The sequence below is a fragment of the Engraulis encrasicolus genome, chromosome 8, assembly GCF_034702125.1.
Source record: "Engraulis encrasicolus isolate BLACKSEA-1 chromosome 8, IST_EnEncr_1.0, whole genome shotgun sequence".
In the NCBI taxonomy this organism is placed as follows: domain Eukaryota; kingdom Metazoa; phylum Chordata; class Actinopteri; order Clupeiformes; family Engraulidae; genus Engraulis; species Engraulis encrasicolus.
Genome location: NC_085864.1, coordinates 26,544,105 through 26,562,035, shown reverse-complemented (window position 1 = coordinate 26,562,035; position 17,931 = coordinate 26,544,105). Strand labels below are relative to the sequence as shown.

General features: G+C 42.7%; 2 protein-coding genes across 2 annotated transcripts; one reads left to right on the top strand and one right to left on the bottom strand.

Moving 5' to 3' along the window:
• The first annotated feature begins 307 nt into the window (after positions 1-307).
• On the top strand, positions 308-3,163 carry LOC134453823 (uncharacterized). The gene is made up of 6 exons (XM_063204572.1): positions 308-636; positions 1,096-1,306; positions 1,457-1,569; positions 2,007-2,176; positions 2,448-2,580; positions 2,699-3,163. The coding sequence occupies exons 1-6, from the start codon at positions 448-450 to the stop codon at positions 3,161-3,163; spliced, it is 1,281 nt and encodes a 426-aa protein (XP_063060642.1). The 5' UTR covers positions 308-447.
• Positions 3,164-3,221: 58 nt separating this feature from the next.
• Positions 3,222-6,077, bottom strand: LOC134453606 (uncharacterized). The gene is made up of 2 exons (XM_063204391.1): positions 5,966-6,077; positions 3,222-5,006 (listed from the first exon to the last, which is right to left on the bottom strand). Exon 2 carries the CDS (start codon positions 4,775-4,777, stop codon positions 3,818-3,820), a length of 960 nt encoding a protein of 319 aa, XP_063060461.1. The 5' UTR covers positions 4,778-5,006; positions 5,966-6,077; the 3' UTR covers positions 3,222-3,817.
• Positions 6,078-17,931: the final 11,854 nt, after the last annotated feature.

Sequence of the window (17,931 nt, the reverse complement as noted above, 5' to 3'; positions counted from 1 at the left end):
TGACATTGTTGAATGAAGTCAAAGTTGTTACTCTAAGGGGAACCACAACCACGAACACATAACTCATGTGTACTGAACACAACATGTGTACTCTGCCAATTCGACAATAGGGTTGGCAAGTGTGACGTCACGGATCCAAATCCCCAGCTCCCAATGTATACTGTAATGTTAACAGCCTATGTTCACGGTTGGATTGTAAAACGCCTGCTAAGGTTACGAAGACACGGAACACATCGTTGGAAAGACGAAACCACGCGGATTCATCTGCATTTTAAAGTAAGTCGATCAGACCTGTATATCTCATTCAATGAACTCCATGAAAGTGCGACCAGCAAAAAGGACCCAGTGCTGTTTGTGCTAACGTTAGCCGCCGGCGGGAACATAAACAGAAATTCTAAACACAGTGAACGTTAACGACAGGTAATATCTAGTGATTGCTATACGAAAATGTCTACTGCTAAGGAGCCAGTCACATTTTTCACCGTGACTTCGTATTTCGCCAGCCATCCGAAGTCAGTTAAAAAGGGACTGAACTCCTACAACTCAAATAGAGTGATTAGTGTCAATGTTATGTCAGGTGGCAGCTTGAAAGGAAAAGTGCAGGCGTCTATGAAGAAAAAAGAATATGAGGTGGAGGTGAGGCGAAACATTAGCTAAATATGTGGGTGTCGACTTGAAAACCGATATAACTGTTGACGTTTACTATGTTAAATATGTTCAATCTATGTCAGTTAAGCAACATGGTTTGTTATCGGTGAGAAATGGTTGACTATCCACAGAGTGTAGTTGGTACAGTGGCGCTATCTAGTGGTCGTCTAAACTTAAATATCAAAGTGCTCAAGCTGTTCCCTCAGCGGCGATTTATGTTATGTTATGTTCTTGTATGCCTACGACCATGGCTCTATTTTTTTTTTTATCACCTGCCAAAATGTTGAAAGTATGTTATTCTTGCCATAGCCTACACACACACTCACTGATGGGTAAAAATGACTGGTACGTTTTTCCAGCCAAAGTGACTTTTCACCAGCATTTGGCTGGTTGGCTGGTGTTAATTTAGAGCCTGGCCTTGGACTAAGAAAAGTTGTGTTCATCTAGGTGCATGTAGAGGATCAGGAGGTGACGGACAGCAGGTGTACATGTGCTGTTGGTCTAGCCAAGTGCCACCACATTGCAGCCCTCCTCATTTGGGCGGAGAAGAACATGACCCGGACGGATGTGGAGTGTGTGTGGAGAAGGCCTACAGCACCCAAAACAGAGGACGTTGTGGCCAAGAGGCTGTCTGTGATGGCACCTTCGACATCAAAAGGTTAGTAGCCCAGCCTACTTGGAATAATGACTCACAACCACAAAATATTTATCACCAGTTATCCATGCTTTCTGCTTTGTTGTTGAACCTACATGGACCTACATTTTCTTTACATATTAAATTGAATTATATTTTATGCATTTATTTCAGCTGGAATTAAGCGCCCAGTGACCGAAGAAGACAAAGGCTGGACAAGGCAGTCTTTGGCGCAATTTGGGCGTTTCACAGGTCTGGGCTTTATTTTAGCCCCAGAAATACATCAGGTATGCTTTCTGTTTTTTATATTTTTGATGTATTGTTATAATCATCCCAAGGTCTATACATTCTCTCGACTAGGAGTGTCGTGATAACCAAAATACCTGACAATGACAATAATAATCTAACACTTGGAAATCCAAAATAATACTGTACGATAGGCTACCAGATTACTGAGGCCTACTGTACACAGTTAGCATTTACAACTTCTCATGTCAAAGCTGCAATCGTAGTGAATAGCTGAACAAATTCATTTATACAATGACAAATCCACACTGACTATTTCCTCATCACTTCAGAATGACGGCCAAACCAGAGGGCACAAACACTCCTTGCATTTATTTTAGATATACTTTTTGCCTGTGCTGTGTAACCAACATATATTTGTGTGCCATATTGTTCTATGCATAAGTCTGTTTTTTTCCCTTGATAATTGTTGGGGCAGGAATTTGACCCATCCCTACCAGAGAAACTATTTGATGGGATACTGGCCAGTCAGGAGTACAGCGATGCTCAAGACAAAGAGGACTTCATCATGACGTCTCTTGCTGTCAGCCAGCAACAAAAAGAAGCCATCGAGAGGGCCACAGTTGGGCAGACGAGCAATGCATTATGGTAAGTACACATGGGCAATACAGCGCCAATGTTGGAGGATGTTTATTCAGTTATTTGATATTGTAGAAAAAGCTGCTCACAGACATGAGACTCGATTCATTTTGAAATGGTACCTTTTTGACTTTAAACACAAACAAATAATGTAAATGTAATCGACACTTGTACAATTATTCTGCTTGGGTCAGAAAGTTGCCATTTGGATTGACATGAGTTTTGTGTCGTATTTCCTTAATCATCTATGTGTCAACTAAAATGGCTTTCTCTGTAACAGGGCAGCATATCGCAAGAAGAGGATCACAGCGAGCAACTTTGGTTTGGTTTTGTCTGCAGTCAGAAGACAGTCTTTCCCACCTTCATTGTTCAAGACACTGCTGGGAGAATACAACCCCAAACAAGGAGCTCGTGTGAGTAGCGAACACACCGTGTAATTTTTTAGCCATTTACTAGGCTACCATTTACTAGGCTACTTTGCTATTTATTTGCTTTTGATTCTTACACTTGTGTTTCATTCTCTGTCCCCAGGCATGTGATTGGGGAATCGTGCACGAGAAAGAGGCCAAAAAGAAGTTCATGGAACAAAGTGGGGAGACCATCCTGGAGAAGGGACTGTTCCTGTCTGACAGTGGGCTGCTTGGGGCCTCCCCAGATGGACTTCTACTGTCCAGCAATTACCTTGTGGAGGTGAAATGCCCATATTCTGCCAGAGAGAAAACAATCGCTCAGGCAGCAGAGGCAAAGGACTTTTACCTGTACGTGGACCAAGTCACCGGGCTATTTAGGTTGAAGAACACCCACAACTACTGGCATCAGATTCAGGGCAACCTGCACCTGACAGAGGCTACCACCTGTCATCTAGTTGTATGGACAACTCAGGACATGGCCATTGTAGAGATTAAAAAAGACCCAGCCTGGGTCAGCAATCTTAAGGTCCTGGAAAATTTTTACAAGGACAATTTTCTGCCCCGTGCTCTCTTCAATAACAAATAAATGTTAACTTATTGAACTTATTTATTGATATGTGTCATATTTTTTTTACACATTCTGAAATCAGGGGTTATGAAAGTCAGCATTGAATTTACACTGGACACAGCATGTGTCTTTAGGAAGTTGTCTCATCTTGCATCTAGCCTTACAAAGGGAATGTCCAAGTACTTGCAAGGTAATGAAAGAACCGCACACCGTGAGCTCCCATTTACTCTTTTATGTACTCTTCTCCCATTTACTCTTACTATTTTTTTTATTCCAGTGATGTTTCGGAATAAAAATGGTGTAAATGGGAGCTTATCAGTGTGCAGTTCTTTCATTACCTTACAAGTACTTCACATTTTGAACCTGCACCCAACCAACAAAAAAGAATTTGGATGTGTGTGAGATTGGACTTGAATGCCCAAGTACTTAACACTGTTCTATGCTCCAAAATACTTCATGGTACATTAACTGAATTATTTCCTTAAAGTTATCTTGTTTTGTCCAACACCTGCGCCGCTGGAATGCCCAAGTACTTATCTTAGATATTCATTCTACATTAAACAATATTACTGTGTGAATATAATGCAAAAGACAAACACAAATTAAGACATACTATAACATTTATTTATATACAATATTATGATAACTGATTATTTATGATGACTGGTAAGATCAGACATCTACTTCCCTCAGGATGGGTGTCTGTAAGTTCATCAAGCACACACACACTTTCCAGATCTTGTTTCCATGTTTCTTGTACTGATGTGGGATCTCTTTTAAAATCCGAAATGTTTTCAGGCGCTGAATAGAACGTTCCACATGGACTCTGGCACTGGCAATCAGTCTATTATACTGAACTTCCTGCAATGTGAACTGTCCATCGACAAGGAATGTGGGGATGTTGAGGGAAACACCTTCGGGCAAAATGTCGCGGATGGTGAAGCCCTTGTCAGCCATCACCATGTCCCCTGGAACAAGTTGTTCCAGCACTCCACTGTCAGCTGTTATGGCTTTGTCGGATATGCTCCCACCATACAGTTCACTAACAAACGTGATAACTCCATTGGGCGCCACACCGACCAGAGCCTTAAGTGTGGTGCATCCTTTGTAATGGCTGTACAGCTTACTTTGGTCCTCAAGGCTTTCGGTGTTGCAGACAGCCACTTCAGTGCAGTCAAGCACAATACGGCAGTTGGGGAATGGGAGGAAGCACTCTGGCAGGGAGGTTTGGTTTTTGAAACGGGAAGGGATGTTGTTTTCCATCATTCCAACGTACAAGATGTCATAAAGGGCACTGGAGATGGTCATAAAAATATTGGTGACTGTGGTTCGACTGCAGTTAAATCTGGTGGAGAGGTCTTCGATCCCACAATTCAGCCGGAGCTTCATCAGAGTTAACAGCAATTGATCAATTAGTGGCATACTTTGGACAGTCCAATCATAGTGATACTTGAGGGGAAATTTGGAAAGAAGGGCATATAGAAAGAAAACTGTGGCAGCATCAGGCATGCCTGTGTAATAAATGACTTTGCGGGGCACAGAGGATATTTGGTCGAATGAAAATGTTTGCTTATGATTCTGTAGTTGTGCATGCAATCTTAAATTTTCTTCTTTCAGTTGGGCATTCTCCATTTGCAACAATTCGGTTGATCGTTGAACTTCAAGGTGGCATGAACCTGCCTCTGCCTCGTCTTCCTCTTCCTCAGTGACAGGGAGTGTCTTCAGTCGTTTGGATGGCTGTTCAATGGACTGAAAAGCCTTTCCCTCGTTCCAGGCAAATCTTGTGGGTCCGGCTGCCTTTCCATTCGGGAAATGCCACCCGCAGATCCTGGTATTAGGAGTTGGAGTGAAATTGTCACGTCTGGGGGAAAAAGACACACGCACATAGAAACTGTCATTAGTATATTGCATCACAGACTCCCCCATCATCTCTAGTCAACTTTGACCGGTGTAAAATACTATCTTGGGCCGTAACAACTGGCGACTGCAGATGTTAGAAGCAATGGTAATTGGTCGTAAGTAAATGTCACTTTTAAACTGGAGCGTATTCATTCAGACCAGTCGCTGTGTTTATATCATCTGGAATCGCCAGTTGAGGGGGGCCCAGATAGTCTCTTACAGGGAGGTAGATGGACACTCCCAACTGAGATCGCTCCCGGACGTGTAGTCCCAGGTGTTTCTATCACTCCCGGACGTGTAGTCCCGCCCGATTATATTTCACGTATTATCATACACTGTCACATACAAGCAATTTAGGGTTAGAAACAAAAAACTAACATCAAAAAGATAACTAGCGCCGTTATATGGCGGTGGGATCGATAGTCTGGCTAGTGGGAGCGAGCCGACCGGGGAGCGTCCTGCGTTGGGAGCGACAATCAGGGAATCTCTGTTACATCGGTACTAGTGTGATACTTTCTCATTTTTCATGGCCTGTACCACGTTACCATAAAATATTAGTCTGTTAAAACAATATATACATCGGTTTTGCTCAATTAAGTGTCCGAGCTGACCGCTTTCCCACAACTAACAACACGTAAGGACAGCTGATCTGCCAGCTGTTTCCTTAGTGAGAGCTATCTTCAATAGCAAGCTCCCTCCAACTATCATAAAAAAAACTTCGACTGGTACTGGTTACTTCATCATTTTTCATGATGGGCATAGACACTAAACGATTTTGCAATCAAAATACTAGTCTGTTTGGATGAAAAATAGATCAGTGTTGCCTAGTAACAGCTTTTCCACAGCTAACAACTCGCTAGTTAGCTGATGTAAGCTACCTACCATTAAGCTGCATTCATTAAGATTTTGAATCAAACTTACCGTATCAACTTCAGCCACTTTTTGCTGACTTTCTCGTCGACAGGAAAACGGTAAAAGGGGAATCCTTTGTCGACGTCGTTTCTGTTCTTACACAACGGGACACAGCACTGTACCATTTTCAATCCGCTTCTTGTCGAGTTTTATTACATTGTGTTTACATGGTAGTTGATAACGAATGGATCCGGAATGGATCCGGAAGTGACGTTTTCGGCCCTGGTGACAGATCGACTTGCCAACCCCATAATCCCTCTGATATTGTAGCCAGTTACTAGGCTATGCTTAGAAGTGAGTTGATTGAATGATTCATTGGTTGCATTGATTTGATTACATTTCCTCATTGAGAGTAAATAGAATGGAGGCCAAAATTCTATTTCATTGTTGAAGCCAAGTTGGAGCCAAGGTTGGACCCAAAAAGACCAAAAAATGGCCAAATCCCATTCATTCCTATGAGAGACATAAAACCCTGTATCTCCCTTAAATGCCACTCCAGGGGGATCATTTTTCGCTCAACTAGTAGGTCCCCTTGCTCTCCAACTTACCAGGGTGGTGATTTTTTGTGGTGATGTTTTATTTTAGAGAGATATTAAAAGTTAAATTGACCAATGAGCATCAGAACATGGTTTGATTGACCGTTAGAAGTCTTGTTGTTGTCCAATCAGCACCTGCGTTTGGCGTTGCTAAGGTGGAATTTAAGTTGGAATGTTCCCAAATCTGGCTTCAAAGCGTTGAATGGCAAATAGCGTTGATTTGGCGTTCATTCTATTTACTGTCAATGCATTTCCTCCAGTGAGTGACATTAAGATGAAGAGAAGAAATGATATTGAGAGCTTCTTTATCAAGAAAAAAAAAAGAGTCAGAGTCAGCTACAGCCAGTACCAGCACCAGTGCAGATGCCCACACAAGCCAGCAGCCTAGGGATAGTGTTGATGAGCAGTCCACTACCCCAATACAAGATGGTAGGTTGTGCATGGAAAGTTTGAATTAGTTACATGTAGCCCTTTCATGCACACCGTTCAACCAGTGGAACACTGTTATTGTCATCAAAAAGGTTCTGTCATAGTGCCACACTACATAACACAGGGTCTTTAGTAATACACTATGGTAACTCTGGTAACGACAAAGGTATAACACCATGCATTAAAGGGTTTAACAGCTGACAAATGTTGAGACAGAAGATGATGAACTAAAGATTTGTATTATATGTATATGTGCATGGACCTGTCTGTCTGTCTGTCTGTCTGTCATTTTAAACTATCCTTGTATTACCACAGTTGACCAGCCACATTTGGAGGAGGAGGAGACGGACTGTGAATCTGTGTTGTCTGGATCTCCACCTACTGAGCATGGTATGTCAGGTTCAGATGTCATTCATGAAGTTGGTGTCTACTCTCTCATACTTCAGTTATTTAAAAATGGCCAATTATGCATATTTATATGTGAATGCATAGCATTTAACCAGATTACACTGCACTTTCAATTAAAAGCCTGGCACATTAAAATAACTTAATGAGGATATGTGTGTGCATTTATCTTTAATTTCTGTGAATACGTACATAGAAAACAAAGACCTAAACATAGAACATTTCAATACTATATATATATATATATATATATATATATATATATATATATATATTTTATACTACTACAAAATATTGTATTTGAAGTTCACTGGTGCTTTTCTTTAAAATGCAGGAAATAGCATAGAATAAATGCAACATTTTCTGTGTGGGAGGACCCCCGTATGTGTATATAATTCCATGATTCCATGGCCACCTCAGACTATATTTGTGTGTCATCTTGGCCACCCTAGTAAAAATGTCCTGGATACGCCCCTGTGTGTGTGTGTGTGTGTGTGTGTGTGTGTGTGTGTGTGTGTGTGTGTGTGTGTGTGTGTGTGTGTGTGTGTGTGTGTGTGTGAGTGTGTGTGTGCATGCGAGCGTGTGTGTGCATGCACGCGCTCGTCTGTGTGTGTGTTTGTGTGCAGGCGTGCATGCTTGTGTGTTTGCATGTTTGTGTGTCTTCTCACTACTTCTATTCTTCCGTGCCACTTTCAACTTATTCTGCTCATTCAAGCTGAGTACTAATGAATATTGAAAGTGTTCTGCCCTCCCTCTCTTTCTCTCTGTCTCTCTCTCAGTCTGTCTCTCTCTCTCTCTCTCTCTCTCTCTCTCTCTCTCTCTCTCTCTCTCTCTCTCTCTCAGGCTATAGAAGCCACCCTGTGGGAAGGCAGTTTATTTGTCATGTTTGTGGGCCTGTGTGGGAGGGCTGTATGGCATGACTGCCGCCACTGAGGGGGTGGAAGGATGGCGCGGGACGCCTAACTGACACCAGGCCCCAGGCACAGCATCCAGCATCCAGAACCCTCCTTCTCCTTCTTTCTCCACTGTCGTGTCAGTGCCTGTACAAAAAAAGCCAGATTTTGTTTTATGTTTATTACACCTTCTATTTTTCTCACCATCTCTCTCTCTATATATATATCTCCCTCTCTCTCTCTCTCTCTCTCTCTAAAATAACCCTTCTCTTCTTGTTTCCTGCTTTGTGAGGGTTAACAGAAATGTCATGCATCAGCGCTAAATTATCCACTGCTTGGCTGACATTCAAATGTCAGAGGTGTGCGGCTAGCGTAATTGACTGTTTGACTGACATATTCTGCTAGGCTGTTGTCTTGTGTTAGCGGTCATTATTTGATTTTTGTTTGTTTATCCTGCAACTGGGCATGTGAACGTACACGTGGTTATAAAAACTACTCTATCATCCAAGTATACACAGTAATATATAAGAATGGGCTTACCCATCTTATTACCACACCCATAAACCTATTTCACCTATTTCGCGCTGTTTGCAAGTTCCTGCCCTTCTGAACGACTTAGCACTAGCGACTGCAACCAAAATAGCAGAGTTGTATTAACAAAGTAGAAGTACTCTTTCATATGTAATTACAACACTAGTAGTATGATATTACATGGTTTCGACTGTGTATCGTCATACTAGTAGTTGTGTTATTACATCAGAGAGAGAGAGAGAGACTTTACTAATTCCCAAGGGGGGAATTGAGTGCCACCTGGTCATACACACAACACATAACAGGAAGACAGGACAAATACATAATAAATAAGATCTAAGAAATAAATAAAAACAATCCATCCTAAAAAAAAAAAAGCACAAAGAATCTCAACATCATAAAACCATTAATAGGTCACTCAGCAGCTGTTGTTAAAATTCTGATAGTAGCAGGAATAAACTAGAATGGGCACTCGGTAGAGCGCAAACCTTCGCCTACGCCACTTATTTTTTTCTGGCCATCTTCAAAGTGTGGGGCATAACATTCTCCAAATGTTGGTGTTAGTTTCATTTAAATCGGACCGGAATATCGTAATATTACATTTTTGGCCCAGTCTTGACCTCTTATTCAATTCAGCATGCACACGTTCTTCTGGCATATAGTGCTTGGCAAAGAAAAACGTTTTTGACCTTTTTGTGACCTTGACCTTTACCTTTGACCCAATCACTCCCAAAAAGTAATCGGTTGTTCCTTGGGTCATGACCAATCATAAATGTCATAAAAATCGGCTCAATTTACGTTTTGACCTTTTCATGACCTTGACCTTTGACCCAATCACTCCCAAAAAGTAATTGATTGTTCCCTGGGTCATGACCAATCATCCCACTAAATTTCATAAAAATCGGCTCAATTTACGTTTTTGACCTTTTCGTGACCTTGGCCTGGACCTTTGACCTTTGACCCAATCACTCCCAAAAAGTAATCGATTGTTCCTTGGGTCATGACCAATCATCCCACTAAATTTCATAAAAATCGGCTCAATGTGGGTTTTTGACCTTTTCGTGACCTTGACCTTTGACCGTTGACCCACTCGCTCCCAAAAACTAATCAATTGTTCCTTGGGTCATGACCAATCATCCCACTAAATTTAATAAAAATCGGCTCAGTTCTGTCTGAGTTATACGAAGTACAAACACACATTTTGACCTTGACCTTTGACCTTTGACCCAATCACTCCCAAAAACTAATCAATTCTTCCTTGGGTCATGACCAATCATCCCACTAAATGTCCTAAAAAATCGGCTCAATTTACGTTTTGACCTTTTCGTGACCTTGACCTTGACCTTTGACCCAATCACTCCCACAAAAGTATCAAACACAAGCAGGTAATTGGAGTGCTTCTGGGTCTTCACCTTTTTTCCTTGGTGCTCATCAGTGTAGGGGCTCTCAAACTTGGTCCAGGAAGACAGATGCTGAGGCACTCAAGGTTGCAATTTTTTTACTTTTTTATTTGGCTACAATGCCTACGCGTTTCGGCCCTTATGGCCTTCTTCAGGGCGTATCGATACGCCCTGAAGAAGGCCATAAGGGCCGAAACGCGTAGGCATTGTAGCCAAATAAAAAAGTAAAAAATTGCAACCTTGAGTGCCTCAGCATGTGTCTTCCCACTCCCAAAAAGTAATTGATTGTTCCCTGGGTCTTGACCAATCATCCCACTAAATTTCATAAAAATCGTCTCAATTTACGTTTTTGACCTTTTCGTGACCTTGGCCTGGACCTTTGACCTTTAACCCAATCACTCCCAAAAAGTAATCGATTGTTCCTTGGGTCATGACCAATCATCTCTAACCTGGGAGTACCCATGCTGCCTTGCGCATTCTTTTCGAATTGCTGGACAGCCTGGGGACCAAGGCAGAAATCTTTACATCGAAACGGGGGCCAATCACAGAGCGAGGAGGCACGAAAGACGATGACGCGTACTACTCGACAAACGGAAGTTAGTTGCTAGTAGTTTTTTCGCGAATCCATCATGGCGGCAGCCGAAGCGAAGCAATCTTTCGGAGAAGCTTTGGACAATGTTTTGAATAGTTTGGAACGTAATTTCGCTTTGAAAAACGAACAGCGCTTAGCGTTAGAGTCGTTTGTCAGCGGAAAGGAAGATGTGTTAGCCTTACTACCGACTGGATTTGGTAAAAGTCTGATTTACCAACTCGCTCCGTTGGTTACTAAGGTAATGGGGGTTTGCGAGACCCCGGTCGTTGCTGTGGTTTCGCCATTAATAGCATTGGTGGAGGACCAAATAAAGGACGCAGTCGACCTTGGAATATCTGCAACACAGCTGGGTCAAGACGATGAAACGGCGATTGAGAGATGATGCCGTTATAAGATTCTGTTTGGCAGTCCCGAGGCCTGGCTGAGCGCGAAGTGGGAGGACATGCTAGCCACCGATGTATACAAGACCAACCTGATCGGCGTAGTTGTCGATGAAGTCCATCTTATATAAATGGTAAGTGTTATTTCTTGATATCATTGTCCTTATGTCTGTACCTACTGTGGTTGTCACAATGTCACATTATGGGTTCATTTTCGATATCAATTTAATGTTACAGTGAGTAAAGGCTTAAGTAGCACAGCTTTAGTCGTTTGGGTAGGGTGCGCAAATCCAAAAACTCCTTGCAATTGAAGAAGCTGCACGGGATTCAGACGTATAACCCCATGGGCTCCCCCTGATTATATTTCACGTATTCTTATCAAAACATGCCCAGGATCTTCATCGGGGATATAACTTAGGTGAGAGACAGAGAGAGAGCTTCCATGCTTAACCTAACTACCCCCTAACTAGGCCCTAAGTGTAATGTAATGTTTTGCCTTTTGTATGAATAGGCACAGGTCAAGACACCAGTCTGTCTAATTGACTGACACCTTTTGTCCTGCCTGGACGGGTGTAAAATAAGGTCATCTGATAAGTTATAGGCCACAGCTCCTTCCTGTTACCCATATGCCTGATTAAGATCCAGGGTGATCGAAATATTGCGTGTTTTAATTAATACAGTTTATTTTTTGGAGCATATCCAGCAGTGTGCAGACTTGAGTAGCACAGCTCTCGGTTGTGTGCACAAGTATCATCAGCCTACCTGAGAAAAATACGTTTTTGCTACATTTGTTAAGCAGGCCTAACTTCAGAAGGGCAATCATTTTCCACTGCAAATGACTAACATCTCTACACTTTACTTGTGGTTTTCTTTTCTCAAACAGGAGGAAGGCTGAGAAAGGACGGAAGGCTTTTAGGGAAAGCTTTGCGAGGTTGGGGAACTGAGAGCTATCGTGAAACCAGGTGGGTAATATTAACACCTTTTTCAGATCATTCTAACCTTACCTACCTAAGACATTTTATTTCACTGAAAACTTTAACTCACTCAACTCATTAATCTTTTGAAGAGCAGTTTTCTAATCATGGTATTGCTACTGTGATATCACACCTCTCACCCCATTGATTATGCAGTGTTCTAAACTTTCTGACATTTTGACATTACAAAAATTACATGCAATAATCAAGTAACGCTTTGATGCTTTGGCATTGCTCTTTTCATAGTACAGTTAAAATATCATGCAGTGTATGAAAAAGTAGGCCTAAGCGGAGTGTTCTGACGTAGTGTCCTGGCAGGGTGTATCTCACAGGCCAATGCACACCTCGAGAAAAGAAAGTTCTGTTGCTGGTGCCTGTTGATCTGTCCACCAAGTCAGGGGACAGGAGCGGTGTCCCCAAGTGTACAGGCAGAGTAGTCGGGGGAGTGGAGGTGGTTGGGGGGGGGGGGGGGCAGGTAACCCACGACAACAACCGGGGGGATGGGCTGACAGGTAAGAAGTAGTGGAGACACCAGAGAATAGGACTGTTGATAACCCATAAGCTCTGAAGCCACAATTCTGAACAGCTATGACTGTAATGCAAATTATTTCCATGTTGTGATGTTGTTCTTGTATTCTCTTATTTTGTAGAAACACCGGTACTAGCATTGACTGTGTCTGCGGAATTACACTCAAGAGAAATTGTCAGGAGACCGCTCCAACTCCAAAACCCAGTTGACATCATTGCCAGCCCCAATCGACCCAACATCAGACTCTCCATAAGACGACTTTCGAGTGAGTCACTGGACTGTTTCGACTGGCTTGTGAAGGACTTGAAAGAGAAAGGAGTGGAGATGTCACCAGTCAATATATACTGCCGGACAATAAACACGAGGGAGAAAACGATGCTTAAAGAAAGTCTAAATGGCTGCTTTAGGAAAGCCCTGTATGTACATTTTGAGCCTCACGTGTCCAGTGTGGAGCCTGGCCTTTCCTGCTGCACCTATTGCCACTCATTATGCAAGTGTAACTCTGACTGTTGCTCTGTGCCAAAACCCAACTTTGAAATACCCAAACAAATCCTGTCACCTGTCAAATGCAGAAATGTCACATTGGAAGAGCAGGGACTGGTCAGACAGCTTTTGGAGGAGTATAGGGATAGCCTGATTGCACCAGGTGAACACCTTTACACAAATGCCTCATTCTGCACTGGTTTCAGCAATGTACTAATTTACTCAGTTTTGGAAAGTCTTTGTGATATTTGACATGACTTATGTCATGCAGAATCTCCCTGTATTTGACATAAAACATGGCCAGGACATCCTACGCATTGTTCACAAAGTATTTAAAGATTTTGATGTGTGTGAATTCCCTGACATTCCTGAAAAACCATACCCGTCACCAGACATGGACTTTCCAGTGTATTTTGATGTTGAGGATGAGGATGCTGAAACCTCTCTAAGCAGCATTGAGTCAGGCTTATCCATGCTTCCATTATCAGATTAAGTACAGAGCCACTGTAAATAATTGTAAATAACTGCACACTTGTATATATTGTAAATATCATTCTGAATAAATACTTGTTACATTTTTAAACTACATGTTGTAATGTGTTCCCTGAAAACTAATGAAGAGACAGCTTGGTAAAGGAAATGATTTTAATGAAGGACAATGACTTAGAATAACAAACAAGAATAACAAACTATTTCAAAGCAAGAAAATAGAAAAGTAATTAAGTAAAACTTATTTTAATAATTTTGGCATTCACCTTTTTGAGGACAACGTACCAACATTGACGGTCGCCTGTAAGGCAGCATGGGTGTTACCTGGCTAGACAAACAGTACAAATAACTCAAAGGACACTGTTCAGTTTGCTGCTCATCCACGTCCACAGTGCCTTGTGATCGAGCTTTGCCAACAAGTCATTTCGGAAGCCAGGGAATGCAGTAGATGTGCGACCTGGTTTCTGTTTAAAAAGTTCTGCCTCTTGCAGTGTGTCCACCAAGGTGAGGATGTCTTGTCATGTCCACATGGTGAGCTCCACTTGGTCTTGTTATGCCCAGCTCCTTGTCAGTGCCTGCCATCATCTGTTTAAAGAAATAAGTGGATACCAAGGCTTAGGCTATTAAAAACAGAATATGTTCAGATAATCTAGGCCCATTATTACAGTACACATTATGGTAAATTAATACAGTAAGGGGGGAGGGTTGGAGTGAGGGTCGTGTCAGTGAGTGTAGGGGGACTGTGAAATGCTCTCCCCTCTATCGATTGACTGGGACAACTACCAAACCGTGCTCATTTTCTGGACTTTTTAAATGACTAGTTAATGGCAGATCAGTAAGAAACCCTAAACAAGAACTGTTACGTTGTCTATGAAGAGATTATAATGTAACAGTGAGCGAGCATTGAATTTAAGGAGCTGGAGCTACCAGTTGGAGCGATTGAACAGAGTAAACTGGATACCTGAGTTGGCACTTGGAGTCGGTGGGTTTGGCAATGTCCGTCGATGGCGTTGGCTCGCGTGGCCTTTTGGAGACGTTGCCGTCTTTGAATTCTTCCTGAATATTAGGTGAATCCTTTCCGAGCCTGTTTATGACTGAGGCGCAACGCGAACAACATCTCCTTGACTGTCCCGACACGGAGGATACAATCAAGCCTAGGAACGCCAGCCTGTTCGAAATAGTTGTTTCTTTTTTCACTGCGAACATGTCAGTTGAATGTCCATATGTAGATGGTGGTCCTTCTCATTTGTCTTGCACAAACGGCAAAAATCGTCTGGCGCCATTGTTGATTTCTAGACTGTTTTAGCTTCTTCAATTTCTGTGGCTTCTTGCAGATAATTTCCTCGTCGCGATCAGAGCCATACAGAGGGTAGAGTCGGGCAATCTCCGCCGTGTGCTTAGGCCGACTTCCTCTTTAGCAAAATTAGCTGTTTTAGCTTCTCAGTACTGCTCAGCGTTGCGAATGTTAGTTCCTAGCAGTGGGCGTAGCACATAGCAAATGCAATGCAGGGAATATGACAAGACTTGCTGTTCATAGTAATAACTTCAGATAAACATCACAGATGGTAAACTTTTGTGATTATCACCACCGAGACAGTTGTTGGTTTACATATTTGTGGTGATTACCCCGCAGTATAGTTCGTTAGTCCTTATTTTTGGCTGTTAATGTGGTGGTTCTATGTTGAGTCTATGGAAAGACAGCCGCTTTAGGAACACCCTTATCTCGCTGAAAGGCGGAGCTGCCATTTAATTCCTGGTCCTCCAATTGCGTAACTCTACCCTCTGTATGGCTCTGGTCGCGATATACACACGTCATCGCGCGCAAGGCAGCATGGGTTCTCTCTGGCGAGTGATAGACACTCGTGCCGTCCAATCAACGGCTACGGAAACCACACCTCCCTACGAGATAATGTACAGTTGGTCCCCAGACTCGATCACACTTGTGATTGAGTATGGCGTTTGCCGCCAGACTAACTCATCCCACGAAATTTCATAAAAATCGGCTCAATGTACGTTTTTGACCTTTTCGTGACCTTGACCTTGAACTTTGACCTTTGACCCAATCACTCCCAAAAACGAATCAATTGTTCCTTGGGTCATGACCAATCATCCCACTAAATTTAAAAAAAATCGGCTCAGTTCTGTCTGAGTTATACGAAGTACAAACACACATTTTGACCTTGACCTTTGACCTTTGACCCAATCACTCCCAAAAACTAATCGATTCTTCCTTGGGTCATGACCAATCATCCCACAAAATTTCATAAAAATCGGCTCAGTTTTGACTGAGTTAGACGAAGTACAAACAAACAAACAGACAAACAAACAAACAGACATATTCACAAATAAATACACGGCGGGCAAAACATAACCTTCTGGCGAAGGTAATAATAATAATAATAATAATAAAGATCTTCTAAACCTTTCGGTGGAGCATCTAGGTAGGAGGAGTCTTTGGCTTCTGTCACTTTTTGTGATCAAGCTGAACAATGGGTGGTCGTCCATGCTCATGCATTTCTACTTCCACTTCATACAACTCTGCAAAATAGTAATGGTGGTATCCCTGTTACGGGATAAGGTGGATAGGCATCAGCCTATGATGGATGTTGGCCATGATGAATTTGTTTAATATGAATTATAATTTGATCGAGACAGTTTCCTTATTTATAAAGGAAATACACTGTTGAGATGATTCATTCCAAACTGTTTGATATGTCACAACATCTGCACAATGAGCAGACTGCCGTCAATGCCATTCGAGAGAATCATCATTGTCTGTCTGTCACTGTGTGTGTGCGTGTGCGTCACTGTGTGTGTGTGTGTGTGTGTGTGTGTGTGTGTGTGTGTGTGTGTGTGTGTGTGTGTGTGTGTGTGTGTGTGTGTGTGTGTGTGTGTGTGTGTGTCATGACTCAGTGATCTCTATGCATGCGCATCACCTCTACCTAGACTCTCTTTGTGCCATCTGTCAAAACAAGGCCGTAGCTAACTAGCTAGAACTAATGGAGATGGCTAATAGCTATAGCATCCATGATGATTAGCTTCACAGTCCGGGATATTGCCTTTTTAGTGTTTGTCAAAGCATGCGTACGCATGTGTGCGCCTGTGTGAGTGTGTGTGGGGTCGTGTTTGTCTGTACCTTCATGTGTGAGACAGCAGCATCCCAGGGCCAACTGTCTCTCCCGATATTGCCTTTTTAGTGTTTGTCAAAGCATGCTTACGCACGCATGCGCCTGTGTGTGTGTGTGTGTGTGTGTGTGTGTGTGTGTGTGTGTGTGTGTGTGTGTGTGTGTGTGTGTGTGTGTGTGTGTGTGCGTGTGTGTCTGTACCTTCATGTGTGAGACAGCAGCTTCCCAGCAGGGTTGCCAGATGTGATGATTTCCAGACCAAAATATGCCAATTTGAACAAAATTCTATTCATTTTCCATGGCCATAAATAGAAAAACCCGCCTAAATGCTCTTTCTTTAACCATTTCTTTTTACCTGCAGACGGCCATCCTAAGCAGCCCAATTGGGCGGGAACTCCCCAATCTGGCAACTCTGCTTCCCGTGGCCAACTGTGTCCCCCGAGGCTGACAGTACAGCAGTGTCTTCCTGCAGCAGGTGCGGTGCTGATCTGTCTTTTTATGTCCTGTCCCCGCGCATCACACCAGCTTGATGAGACACTCATTCAGTTTGATTAGTGGCTCCAGATTTGGCCATACACTCAACAAGCCCCCCACACACACACACACACACACACACACACACACACACACACACACACACACGACCCCATCAACAACAGCTCTTTCCCTGTGCACCACAACATGCTGCCATTTTGAAATGTCATTTGGGCTAGTCATTTGCTCGTTATGCATGAGGATGGATTTTTGGCTTTATGGTCGCCTTGTTGGGGGAGAATAGGGGGAGGCAATAATAAGAGTCAAGCGGTGAGTAACAGACATCGCTTGCACGCTCTCTCTCTCTCTCTCTCTCTCTCTCTCTCTCTCTCTCTCTCTCTCTCTCTCTCTCTCTCTCGCTCTCTCTTTCCCTCTCTCTCTGTCTTGCAATGAATTGTAATGTACCCCTTATGAATATTCAAAATGGCTGCTGAAATGCCCAGCACACATTCAGGATTCATAATAATGATGGGATTTTGAGCCCATGGGTGATGAAGCGTTTTATATATCATCCAGAGCAGGGGAGACAACCAAAGTTTCTTATAAACTCGGCAGAAAGAAAGTGGAGCGGAGTTGCCACTTCTTTTTAAAATTGTTCTTGAAACAGTAAATAACTGGAGCAACAAACAAAAGCGTTGGAAACAAAAACCCCATAATGTGCAGTTAAAAGTACAG

Bases quoted from the DNA above. Each gene is read 5' to 3' on its own strand.
- LOC134453606 (XM_063204391.1), bottom strand. From the start codon at position 4,777: ATGGAGAATGCCCAACTGAAAGAAGAAAATTTAAGATTGCATGCACAA.
- LOC134453823 (XM_063204572.1), top strand. From the start codon at position 448: ATGTCTACTGCTAAGGAGCCAGTCACATTTTTCACCGTGACTTCGTAT. The intron at 1,570-2,006 runs GTATGCTTTCTG...TTGTTGGGGCAG, and splicing joins TAGCCCCAGAAATACATCAG to GAATTTGACCCATCCCTACC. The intron at 2,177-2,447 runs GTAAGTACACAT...TCTCTGTAACAG, and splicing joins CAGACGAGCAATGCATTATG to GGCAGCATATCGCAAGAAGA.